General features: G+C 44.9%; 1 protein-coding gene across 1 annotated transcript in view; it reads right to left on the bottom strand.

Annotated features, from left to right (window-relative positions):
* The window catches only part of SYN1 (synapsin I), a 47,913-nt gene that overhangs the window by 28,128 nt on the left and 5,731 nt on the right, over nucleotides 1–14,054 (bottom strand). The window contains 4 exon segments of the mRNA XM_087860281.1: nucleotides 5,768–5,857; nucleotides 6,035–6,191; nucleotides 8,095–8,186; nucleotides 8,292–8,349. Of these exon segments, the coding sequence (XP_087716407.1) occupies nucleotides 5,768–5,857; nucleotides 6,035–6,191; nucleotides 8,095–8,186; nucleotides 8,292–8,349 (397 nt within the window).

Here is a 14,054-nt window from a genome sequence, read left to right as displayed (position 1 = left end):
AGATAAAGACACAGTGAAAAAGAAAACTACAGGCCAGTATTTCTGATGAACATAGATGCATCAATTCTCAATAAAATATTAGCAAACCAAATTTAACAATACATTAACAAAATCATGCACCATGATCAAGTGGGATTGATTCCAGGGATGCAAGGTGGTTCAGCATTCACAAATCAATGGGTGTGATACATCACATTAACGAGAGAAAGGATAAAAACCATATGATCATCTCGATAGATGCCGAAAAAGTATCTGACAAAGTAAAACCAACACCTATTCATGATAAAAACTCTCAGCAATGTAGGTTTAGAGGGAACAAACCTCAACATAATTAAGGTCATATATGAAAAACCCACGGCTAACATCATACTCAATGGGGAAAAACTGAGAGCTTCTCCTCTAAGATCAGGAACAAGACAGAGATAGCCACTCTCACCACTATTATTCAACATAGTACTGGAAGTCCCAGCCACAATAATCAGACAAGAAAAAGAAATATAAGGCATCCGAATTAGTAAGGAAGAAGTAAAACTTTCACTGTTTGCAGATGAAATGATACTATATATAAAATATCCTAAAGACTCCACCAAAAAAACTACTAGAACTGATAGCTGAATTCAGAAAAGTCACAGGATATAAAATTAATACATAGAAATCTGTTGCCTCTCTATACACTAAACAATGAAGCAGTAGAAAGAGAAACTAAGAAAAATTAACAATCACATTTACAATTGCACCAAAAATAATAAAATACCTAGGAATAAACTTAAGCAAGGAAGTGAAAGACGTAGATCCTGAAAACTATAAAACACTGATGAAAGAAACTGAAAATGAAACAAAGAAATGGCAAGGTATTCCGTGCTCGTGGATTGGGAGAACCATTACTGTTAAAATGCCCATGTGACCCAAAGCAATTTACAGATTTAATATAATCCTTATCAAAATACCAACAGCATTTTTCACAGAACTAGAACGGATAATCCTAAAATTTGTATGGAATCACAAAAGACCCCCAATAGCCAAAGCAATTTTGAAAAAAAAAAAAGAACAAAACTGATCGTATCACCATCTCAGATTTGAAGATACACTACAAAGCTGTAGTAATCAAAACAGTATGGTACTGGTACAAAAATAGACACATAGATTAATGGAAAAGAATAGAGAGTCCAGATATAAACCCACACTTATACGGTCAATTAATCAGTGAGAAAGGAGGCAAGAATATACAATGGGAAAAGATAATCTCTTTGACAAATGGTGTTGGCAAAACTGGACTGCTACATGCAAAAGAATGAAACTGGACCACTTTCTTACACCATGCACAAAAATAAACTCAAAATGGATGAAAGACCTAAACATGAGTCCTGAAACCATAAAATTCCTAGAAGCAAACACTGGCAATAATTTGACACCAGCCATAGAAACACTTTTGTAGGTATGTCTCCTCAGGCAAAGGAAACAAAAGCAAAATTAAACTATTGGGACTACATCAAAATAAAAAGCTTTTGTACATCAAAAGAAACCACCAATTAAACAAAAAGGCAACCTACTGAATGGGAGAAGATATTTTCAAATCAGTAGGGGTTAACCTGCTAAGGGTTTTATATCCAAAATATACACAGAACCCATACAACTCAACACTAAAAAGCCCACAAATAATCCAATTAAAAATGGGCAGAGGACTTGAATAGACATTTCTCCAAAGAAAACATCCAGATGGCCAACAGACACATGAAAAGATGCTCAAGGGGCGCCTGGGTGGCACAGCGGTTAAGCGTCTGCCTTCAGCTCAGGGCGTGATCCCGGCGTTATGGGATCGAGCCCCATGTCAGGCTCCTCCACTGGGAGCCTGCTTCTTCCTCTCCCACTCCCCCTGCTTGTGTTCCCTCTCTCGCTGGCTGTCTCTATCTCTGTCAAATAAATAAATAAAATCTTTAAAAAAAAAAAAGAAAAGATGCTCAACATCACTCATCATCAGGGAAATGCAAATTAAAACCAGAATGAGATATCACCTCACACCTGTCAGAACAGCTAAAATCAAAAACACAAGAAATAACAAGTGTTGGCGAGGATGTGGAGAAAAAGGAACCCTCGTGCACTGTTGGTGGGAATGCAAATTGGCGCAGCCATTGTGGAAAAGAGTATGGAGGCTCTTCAAAAAATTAAAAATAGAATTATCATGTGATTCGGTAATTCCACTACTGGGTATTTACCCAAAGAAAAGGAAAACACTGATTCCAAAAGATATCTGCAGCCCTATGTTTACTGCAGCATTATTTACAATAGCCGGGATACAGAAGCCGCCCAAGTGACCATCGGTAGATGAATGGATAAAGAAGATGTGGTATCTATTTACAATGGAATGTTACTCGGCCACAGAAAAGAAGGAAATCTTGCCATTTGCAAAGACAGGGACAGGGCTAGAAAGGATAATGCTAAGTGAAATAAGTCAGAGAAAGACAAATACCATATGATTTCACTCACATGTGGGATTTAAGAAACAAAACAGATGAACACAGGGGAAGACAGGGAAAAATAAAATAAGACAAAATCAGAGAGGGAGACAAACCATAAGAGACTCCTAACTCTAGAAAACAAACAGGGTTGCTGGAGGGGAGGTGGGTGGGGGGATGGGGTGACTGGGTGATGGACATTGGGAGGGCACTTGATGTCATGAGCACTGGGTGCTGTATGCAACTGATGAATCACTAAACTCTACCTCTGAAATTAATAACACACTATATATTCATTAATCGATTTTAAATAAAAATAAGAAACAAAAAAAGAATAAAGGGGACAAACAAAACACCCCTAGGGACCCCTGGGTGGCTCAGTTCGTTAAGCACCTGCCTTCGGCTCAGGTCATGATCCCAGGGTCCTGGGATTGAGTCCCGAGTTGGGCTCCTCGCTCAGCAGGGATCCTGCTTCTCCCTCTGCCTGCGGCTCCCCCTGCTTGTGCTCTCTCTCTATCTCTCTCTCTCTCTTTGACAAATAAATAAATAAAATCTTTAAAATTGTTCATAATTTAAAAAAAAACCACCCTAGACTCTTAAATACAGAGAACAAACTGGTGGTTTCCAGACAGGAGGTTACGGGTAGGGGGATGGACAAAATAGATAAAGGGGATTAAGAGTACACTTATCTTTGATGAGCACTGAGAAAGGTACAGAATTGTTGAATCATTACATTGTATATCTGAAACTAACACGTAACACTGCGGGTTAATTATACTTCAATAAAAAATAAGTAATAAAGATTAGAATGGAAATAAATGAAATAGAGAATAGAAAAACATTAGAGAAAATCAATGAAAACACAAATTGGTTCTTTGGAAAGATCAACAAATTGACAAACCTTTAGATTAAGAAAAAAAAGAGAACTAATTATTAAAATAAGAAATGATGGGATGCCTGGGTGGTTCAGTCAGTTAAGCGTCTGCCTTCGGCTCAGGTCATGACCCCAGGGTCCTGGGATGAAGCCCCACATTGGTCTCCCTGCTCAGCGAAGAGCCTGCTTCTCCCTCGCCTTCTGCCCCTCCCCCTACTCATTCTCTCTCTCTCTTTCTCTCTCTCTATCAAATCAATAAATAAAATCTGGGGCACCTGGGTGGCTCAGTCGTTAAGCATCTGCCTTCAGCTCAGGTCATGATCCCAGGGTCCTGGGATCGAGCCCCACGTCGGGCTCCCTGCTCAGCGGGAAGCCTGCTTCCCCCTCTCCCTCTGCCCCTGCTTGTGTTCCCTCTCTCGCTGCCTCTCTCTCTGTCAAATAAATAAAATCTTTTAAAAAAATCAATAAATAAAATCTTAAAAAAAAGGAAATGCTCAGGACTAGATGTCGATGTCTTTACCCGTGCATTCTACAAGTATTCAAAAAAAATTAACACGAATCTTTCACAGCTTTTCCCTAAAATAGAAGAGAAGGGATCCAACTCATTTTGTGGGGCTCCTATTACCCTGATACGAATACCAGACAAAGACATCATAAGAAAACAATAGATCAATATCTTTTCTGATTATAGATACCATAATTCTCAACAAAATACTAAAATACTGAATCCTAAAAAGGATTATACCCCAGACCATGTGAGACTTGGTCCACGTATGCCAATGTGGCTCAACTCGCACGGAACTCAAGTAATGTGATACACCATATTCACAGAATAAAGGAAAAAAACCCACATGATCATATCAATAAATATATGAAAAACATTTGACAGAGTTCAACATCCCGTTCATGATAAAAGCACTCCACAAATTAAGAACAGAAGGGAACTTTGCTAACACTTAGAAGGCAGTTAATATATGCCGGACGCACTGTTCTTACCACTTTCCATTCATTAAATAATTTAATTCTCACACCAACTCTGTGAGGCAGGAACTATTATTACCTACATTTTGCAGGTTGGGTAAACTGAGGCACAGAGCATTAAGTAACATTTTCTACGTTAGGAAGCCAATAAGTTGTAGGTCTAGGATTCCAATATAGCAATTCTGGCTAGAGTCCATGCTCTCAATCAGTCAGCTGCTCTATCTCTCAGAGAACGTGGAATAATAATAGTGATAACCAAATTGGGTTTCCTAAGAATGAATGATTTGACCTTCATCTGTAAGTAAACGTAATTCATAACACTTAACTTATATCAATGACCATAATTTGTGATGCTGGTAAGAATTTTTAATATTAATACCAAGGTTTATTTAACCAAGTTGGTAACGGGTCAATATTGACATTTAACTGTAATTTAACTCCAAAAGTGGTGATGATTATTTCTATAAGCAAACAATTTATAACACTGTTAAAAATTTATGAAGTTAGTTGTAAAATTTGATGGCATCAGTAATGGTGATTCAATTTCTATCTGCAACTAAAATTTGATTCAAAACTGTGGCACTCCTAATTTATATTAGTAATCATAACTTTAATATTAGTCATTGTGCATAATATAAACTGGAGTGTTAACCATATTAATGATGATTTCTATTAGAAGCTATCAGATAATTCAAAACATAGTTACTCATAATTTATATTAGTAATCTTAATTTGTAACATTGGCAATAATTTGTAATATTAGTTAGAATATTTGATGGTATCAGTAATGATAATGCAACTTCTATTAAGGATAGTATCATTCAAAACAGAGACTTATAATTTATACTAGAGCATAATTTATAATAATAGTTATAATCTTCAATGACACTAGTAATGATCATTCAATTTCTGTTAGGAACTGCAATTTGACTCATAGCATTGATAGTCATAATTTACATCAATAAGAGTAATTTGTAGTATTCGTGATAAGTTGTAATATTAGTGATTATAGTTTACAATAATAGTAACCCACAATTCAATTGCTATTCGTAAGCAATTTAAGTTGTAATATCACTACTGATGATTTTCATTGTCGGTCCTAATTTGCAACATTGGTGACATTTCTATCAGGAAGAATATTTGCTAATATTAGTAATGATGACTTGATTTCTATATGCAATATAATCTGATTCATTACATTGAATCTGTTCATTTAGAGCAGAAGTCGATTTTTAATACTGGTGAGAAAAGATACTACAAGAAAGAGGATCGATGATTGAAATCACACTTGTAAGCACATCAGTAAATTCATGGTATCGGTAAGCCCTGTCTCGAAGCAACTTCAGCCCCCACAGGCACACACCGGCTGCACTTCCATTGCTAACACACCCACTGGCAATAATGTCGCAGTGGGCACGATGCTTTTCCCTCCTGCCCATCCTACGTCCCCCCGACTCACCATCTCTTTGTGATTGGGGTAGAAGGTCTGATCGATAAGAGGGAATTCCTCTGTCCCCAGTTTCTTGTGCAGTCGAACCATCTGGGCGAACTAGGAGAGCCAGGAGAGATGGGTCAGCACGCCCTTCACCGGGACAGTCTCCAAGTGGGGATTCCGAGCTTCGAGCTTTCTCAGTTTCCCCCGAATCACAGTGATTTCGAGCTCCCACAAGCATGCATGCATGTATGAGCTAGTCCCTCCGCCAGCAGCGCCCTTCCCGTCACTTACCACCCAGGGCTTGTCACAGAAGTTGTAGACAGAATGCAAAGAGTTCACGCTGGGGATTCCAGCATACTGCAGCCCAATGACCAAACTGCGGTAGTCTCCGTTCCGGGCCATGCTGAAGGCGTGCTGGCGGATCAGCACAAAGTCCGGCTTCAGAGACCTGGGGTGGCAGGAGGAGAGGTGTCGAGGATGTCCCCCCAGAGCTCCCCACCACCCTTAGAACAAAAACCAGGTTTCTAAATCTCCACAGCTCCTAGAAATTGCGAAGGGGTTGCTCAGCTCAGCACACATGCACAGGTTGTTTCCTCCCACACCAGCATCCTTCCCACCGTTTCCCGGTCTGGTGATCCCCAGGTCCTGGGATCAGCCCGGTATGGAGCTCCCGGCTCAGCCGGGAGTCTGCTTCTCCCTCTTCCTCTCCCTCTGCCCCGCCCCCTGCTTGTGCGCGCATGCGCACGTGCTCTCCCGCGCTCTCCAAATAAATAAATAAATAAATAAATAAATAAATAAATACATACATACATAAAACCTTTAAAAAATGTCTCTCACAATATAGGTCTTCCTCATGCAAATTGCAGACCCCTCCACCATCCAACGATTCCTTTATCGCTTTGCTGCTATATATTTTTTCTTAGCACCTTTACATTTTCTGATTTGTTTATTGTATGTATCCCACAGTAGAATATAAGTTTCATGAGGGCAGAGGGATTTGGGGGGGGGGCGCGGGCGCTCTTATTGGGGGTCGGTTTTGTTAACTGCCCGGTCCTCAGCATGTACAAGAGGTCCTGGTGCACAATAGGTGTTCAATAAATATTTGTTGGATGTAAAATGCTAAGGGCACCAACTGGCATACAGCAGATGCTCAAGAAATAGCTGCTGATTTAATAACTGAAAAGTTTGTCTTGTGGTCTGCTAGGATCCTTGGCTCTGCAGAAGAGAAGCTATCTTCCCACATTCTGTACCTAATTTTATTTCATTTTATTTTATTTTTAAGATTTTATTTATGTATTTGACTGAGAGCGAGCACAAGCAGGGGGAGCAGCAGAGGCAGAGGGAGAAGCAGGCTCACCGCTGAGCAGGGAGCCCGATGCAGGGCTCGATCCCAGGACCCCGGGATCATGCCCTGAGCTGAAGGCAGACGCTTAACTGACTGAGCCACCCAGGCGCCCCCCTAATTTCTTTTTAAATTGACATATAACATTGTGTAAGTTTAAGGCGTAAAACACGGCAATTAGACACACTTACATATTGTAATAGGATCGCCATTGTAGCATTATTTAGCACTTCTATCGTGCCACATAATTATCATTTCCTTTTTGTCAGTGAGAATAATTAAGATCTGGTCTCTTAGTAAGTTTGATAATTATGATACAATATCGTTGTCTATATTCACTATACTGTGCATTAGATCTCTAGGACTTATCTTCCAGTTGCAAGTTTATACCCTTAAACATCTCTTCTATCTTTTTAAAGATTTTATTTATTTATTTTGAGAGAGAGACAGAACACGAGCAGGGGGAGGGGCACGGGGAGAGGGAGAAGGACAAGCAGACTCCCCACTGAGCAGGGAGCTGGATCCCAGCAACCTGAGGTCATGACCTGAGCCAAAGGCAGATGCTTAACCGACTGAGCCACCCAGGTGCCCCTAAACATCTCTTCTATTCTACCACCCCTCAGCCCCTGGTAACCACCATTTCACTCCCTGTTTTTACGACTTTGGCTTTTTTAGATTCCATAGACAAGAGATATCCTACAGTAGTCGTCCTTTTCCATCTGATTTATCTTACTTAGCATAATGTCCTCAAGGTCCTTTCACGTTGTTGCAAATGGCAGGATTTCCTTCTCTCTCGTGGCTGAATAATATTTCATAGTGTATACAGACCACATCTTCTTTATCCATTCATTCACTAATGGGCACTTACGTTGTTTCCATACTTTGGCTATTGTAATACACCCAAGTTCTTGCTCACAAAAGGATGGGTGGGGAGGTGGGGGCCTCTCCCTCAGCTCTAAGGGAGTCCTTGTGCCCCCCCATAACACCAAGTTAACCTCTGTCTACTTACCGCATGACCTTCACCCCATTCCGAAGAACTTCCATGTCCACAGAGAATCCACCGTTGGCGTGAGCCACGAGGTTGAGATCAGAGAATTCAGCCTAGGAAGGAGAAAAAAAATCGGTGATTCACCCACATCACACAAAAATGACCATCCAGTTTTCGGTCTGGACGGCTGACCCCCAGGTCCATCTGCCCCAACTAACCTGTTCTACTTTAATGTCAATTTCTCCATGGATCTTTTTCCCTTTGAAGTATTTCGCCCTGGAGAGAAAAAGCAGAGCACAGCCATCAATCTCAGGAAGACAAAACCCAGGCCAGTCCTTTGACCGTTTCGCCCCTTCAGAGCCATAAAGTGCTTTGTGCTTGTTGAAACACTTTGCAAAGCTCAACAAGTCTTTGGGTACAATACGGTCTGTTGTGATGGCTCACGGAGGTGTGTAAAAGTCAGAGGACACTGTGAACGCTGAACTAAGTCCTCAAACCACACACGGCAGGCAGGCATTCCCCAGAGCGTGGTCTGCCCCTCACACCGCTACCATAAATGTGTTTGACAAGTTGTGCCAGATGAGGAGGGCTTCGTAAGTACTCTGGAATTGCAAAGGAGGCTCGTAAATGGCCAAAAACACAAAAAAACACAAAAAAACACAAAAACCCGTAGAGAATACATCTGTATGAAGCGTTGCCGGGTGTGTCTCAGTTGCCTGTGTCTGCTTGTGCAGTCCGAACCACTTCTCTGCTTTCTGGCCCTTTCCATGGAGGATCAGACTTGTCCACGCGTGGCTGTGTGCTGTGAGGGGCACAACTGTGGGTGGGCAGCTATATAAAAAAGGGGGAGCAGATCGAGGGGGGCGGGCTGGCGGTGGTTCTACGCAAGCCCCAGGGCCAGCAATGACGGCGGCGGGGAGGGATGCGCTGAGGGCCAGGGGGAGCCATAGGAGGGAAGAGGGGGTAGGAGCAGCAGATGTAGCATGAATGCGCGGTCACCGTCCCTGGGCCGGGCCCCAGCTGGGCTTGCTTTCCAGAGGCATCCTCTCCCCAGCCCAGGATTCCTAGCTGGCAGGCTTCTCCCCACACAGAAGCTCACCTCCAGTCAGGTTTCTCATACAAGAGGCATGCCACTCCCAGGCTTGCCTCTGACACAGCCGCGCAGCACAAACAGGCCCTAGCGACTTCACCCACGAACCCCAAAGACCCCAAGCACAGCCATTTTCTCCTCTCCTCTCCCTCTTTCTCCCTCCCCCCATCTCGCACACACTCCGTTACTGACACTGTCCCCCCACAAGTGTTGGAAGAGAATTTCTCTGAGACCTGCACATTTTTCATTTATAAAATAATGATGAGTGTAGACTCTATCATTGTATTTCAAACTTAAAAAAAGATTTTATTTATTTATTTGAGAGAGAGAGAGACAGAGAGAGACAGAGAGCATGAGTGGGGAGAAGGGGGAGAAGCAGGCTCCCCGCTGAGCAGGGAGACCCATGTAGGGCTGGATCCCAGGACCCTGGGACCATGACCTGAGCCAAAGGCTGATGCTTCACTGACTGAGCCACCTAGGCGCCCCATATTTCAAACTCTTTTGACCGTAAGTTACAGTGAATACTGTGGCTCTCTGCTCAGATGTCCTCTTCACGGCTGGTGCACCCCGAATGTCAGCCGTTCGCAGCTGAGGGTCATGTCCCACTGGGAACTGTCTTCTCCCACAGAGAACCACCTTGGCCAACGTCATACCTACTCAGGCAGCCCGAGTCTTATATGTGGTCTCTGAGCGAGTGCAAAGGCTGGCCTCTTTGCCTCAGTATAGGCTGACTCTAAGGGACCATCCCACCCCCCGAGGTCCCCCTAGGATCAGCCGAGGCCTCTGCCGCAGCTGCACTGTGGACCAGCTTCCCCCCTGCCCAACCCTGCCCTCCTTACAGGCATTGATCCTAAAGGCCCTCCCCCGCAAGCCTCCCGCATACAGATGCCTGCCTCAAAATCTGTTTCCAGAGAACGCAACCTAAACCAGTGTGCCAGAGGTGGCAAACCACAAAAGAGACTCTCACGCCGTTCTGGAATCGGGGCACCCAGCAGCCAGCAGGCAATGAGGAACCATCATTTGTGGGGGGTGGAGCATGGGGAGCCCCCACCATGCTGTCGCTGCATAAAGCACTCAGCAGCCAGTCTGTGCGCTGTGGTACCAGCAGGATGCCCCTTGAATCATACGATCCGGCAGATTCCATGATACTGGACATGTCAGTGTGGGAAAAGATGCAGCGTGGAGTTCATTCTCACGAGTGTGAGAATTACAGGGTGGGCCCCTGGGGTGTGGGGGCAGCAGTAACTTTTACTGATGGTGAACTGGAATGAGTTACTGGGGGAAGGGAATGCACCAGTTGGTGAAATATCCCTGGGACTTGAGAGGCATGAGGGAAATGGGAAGCAGATGCGGGTGACTTTTTGTTAAATGCCATTGATTAGCTGAAGAAAGATCTGACATGCTCAGGGTGAGTAATCTCTAATCCAAAGCAAAATGTGAAAGCCAGAAGACTCCCTTGGCTACATTTAAGGAAACCCCAATCTTATGCAACTGGGGGGAAGACAGGGGGGAGGACCAGGGGCTTAGGGCATAATCTAAGTGTAGCAAAACTTCAGAGAAGGTTGAATTCTCAGGCCTAGCACATCTCCTATGCTATGATCAGGGCCTTAATAGGACAAGAGTGAAGCCCTTAGACCTGGGGTAGGGATATCTGGGAAGATGCATGTAACACCTCGAACGTATTGATTCACCTGAACCCACTGGGCCTGCGGAAGTAGCCCCCTCCTCCTTGTGAGAATATAGACCTTCCCTGTGCTCGAAGGTCATACAGAGGCACTGAATGAAGCAAGTGCTTTATCAAACAATGCTTGCCCCTTTCAGAACCTACCCCCCCCCTTAGCAACCAGATCAATAAGCTGGGTCAAATCCTAGCACACCTGATTGGGGAGGTTCTAAGCTCGCAAAGGAAGGAAAGAAACATGACACAGAAGCTGAAAAGTCTGGCCAATATGTACTGACAGGAGCTGTAAAAGTATGCGTGAACCTGGGCCCCAAGGACAATGGACCAAGGAGGTGGAACATGAAGTTGGAACAGTCTCCCAGGACCCAGAACTTAAAACCCTGGCCAGGACCCTAGGAGATGTTGCTGATACAATATTGGGTGACTTGCGGAAGCTTGGAGAAAACAGCGGTCCACACCAACTGAAGCAGAAATGTCAAATCTTCCATGGCAGCCTGCGGAAGAAAGGATCAAAGGACTCAAAGAAGCAGACCTGTTAGAGAAGATACACTACGTAAGCCTAAGCAGTTCATCAGCTGACTCTGTTCTAGGGAAGGTCCAGAGGGTTTACCCAACTTACAAAATCAATAAGGAATATGCTGGTAAGAGTGGCACCAGCCACGCTGAGATGCACACCAGGGGTAAGGTGGTAAACGAAGTCCTGTCCCAGGTCCCGTTCGCAGTGGGTCCACTGGGTCCATAGGTCCACCCCGTGGTCCCTGCCCCAGTCTGCAAATGCATAATTAAAATGGACATATCTGTAGTTGTCAAAACCCCTCCGTGGGTTCCTTGGCTTGTGGGGTAAGAGCTATTGTAGTGGGGAAATCCAAATGGATACTTCTGGAACTACACACCCCTCCCCTGATCAAATCAGCAAATCAAAGCTAATATTATACATATCCCAAGGGTGATGGTGGAAACTAGAGCTACTTTGAAAGATCTAAAAGATGCAGGGGTGTTCGTCCCATCTTTTCTCCCACTGAATTGACCAGTTTGGCTCCTGGAGAATGTTCATAGACTCCTGCAAGCTTGACCAAGAAGTGTCCCCAAGGCAAGCAGCTATACTGGACAGGCTGCCATGGCTGGAGCAGACCTCAGGGACAGCAGGTGGCCGCTGACTTAGTGAACGCACTCTTTTCTATTCTGGTCAGAAAACAGGATCGGCAACATTTCACGCTCACACAATATTTGTTGATGGTCTTGCCATAGGCCAATGCTGTCTTTCTCACCCTGTGTCATCATATGGTCCAAAGGCACTGAGCCATCTGGACATCCCACAGAATATCACACCGGACCACTACATCAGGGACATCATATTGATTGGGCAAGATGAGCGAGAGATGAGTAGCACCTTGTCCTGATAAGACGCGTGCACTCCAGAGGGGAGGAGATCAACCCTACAAAGCCTTGGGGGCTTGCCACATTAGTGAACGTTTTAGGGATACAGTGGTCCAAGGCAGGCCCAGGACAGTCCCTCCAAATAACAGGGCAAAGCATTGCATCTCACACCTCCCGCCATGAGGAAAAATGCACAATACTCGGTAGGCGTCTTCAGGTTCGAGAGGCAGCCTATTGCACACCTGGAGATACTGCTCTGCTTTATATTTCAGGTGCAACATAAGGCCGCCATCCCTGAATGGGGGCCAGAGCAGAAAGGGCCCTGCAGCAGGTCCGGACTGTGGTGCAAGCAGTCCTTCCACTCGGGCCATATGACCTGGCAGATCCTATGATACCGGATAAGTCAGTAGTGGGAAAAGATGCAGCATGGAGCTTATTGGAAGTTTGAGTGGGAGGCCCTTGGGGTTCTGGAGCAAGGTCAGGCCATCTGCAGCAGAGACTGACATGACTCTTGAGAAACGCTTCCTGGTGCAATACTGGGCTCTGGAAGAGACAGAATGCTTGACTATGGGGCCCTGAGTGATTGTGCATCCGGGTTCCCCTCGTGAGCTGGGTCCTGCCAGGCCCACCAAGTAATAATGTCAGATGGACCCAGCAGCTGGGATCAAGCTCAAAGAGGACTGAGCAAGCTGCTTGAGCAGGTAGTCCAGATGCCCGTATCACCCACACTGATGCCTGCCTCCGCTCACCGAGGGGACCCCTTACAACCAGTGGAAGAGAAAGCCTAAGCCTGGTTCACACATGGACCGGCTTGGTATGTGGGGGGAGAAGCCAAAAAGGGACAGTGGCTGCCCTACAGCCCCACACGGACTGGTCCTGAAAGACAGTGGCAGAGCTCCCAATGGGCAGAGCTTTGGGCTATGCCCCCCCGGTAATCTACTTAATAGGGAAAGGGAAATGGCCCAAGATTAGAATACATATTCACTGATGGGCAGTGGTGGATGGCTTGGCTGATCAGCAGCCTTGAAGGAAAAATATTCAGAGATCAGGACAAGGGGTATGACGCTAAGCGAAACAAGTCCGTCGGAGAAAGACAAATACCACGTGATTTCACTCATAGGTGGAATTTCAGAAACAAAACAAATGAGCGAAGTGAGAGAGAGAGAGAGGCAAACCAAGAAACAGACTCTTAACTACAGAGAACAAACTGATGGGTACCAGAGGGGAGGGGGTGGGGGTGGGGGATGGGTGAAGTAGGGGGTGAGCACTGGGTGATGTACGGAAGTGTTGAATCACTATATTGTAGACCTGAAACTAATACTACACTGTGTGTTAACTAATGGGAATTTAAATAAAACCTTAAAAACAGAAGATCAGGACAAGGCGGTGTGGGACACAGAAATGTAGGTGGACAGGAGGGTGGGCAAAAAGTGAGGAGTGAAGATCTTTGCATTGTGTGTTAACACCCACCCGACAGCATCCACAATGGAAGTGGTGCTAAACAACCAGGTAGACAGAATGAGTCAGCCCGATGATGTCAGCCGGCCTCTCAAGTCAGCCACCCCAGAGCCAGCAGACGGGCACATGAATGAAGTGGCAAGGGGAGCAGAGAGAGAGGCTGTAAGTGGGGCCTGTGGCATTATTGCTAAATGTCCAGTCTTCCAGCAACAGAGACCAACGTTGAGCCCGTGACATGGCACCGTCCCTTAAGAAGCCCAACCAGCCACTTTGTGGCCCGCTGACTCCTTTGGGTCCCTTCCCCCCTGGAAAGACTTTAATGAGTCATTTTGACTGGACTATTCTACATGGGGGGTTGCCTTTCCTGACTGCAGG

Source organism: Ursus americanus, chromosome X (assembly GCF_024610735.1).
Source record: "Ursus americanus isolate L20-20 chromosome X, mUrsAme1.1.p, whole genome shotgun sequence".
NCBI lineage: Eukaryota > Metazoa > Chordata > Mammalia > Carnivora > Ursidae > Ursus > Ursus americanus.
The sequence above is the reverse complement of the archived record's forward strand: the minus strand, read 5'-3'. Positions and strand labels throughout refer to the sequence as shown.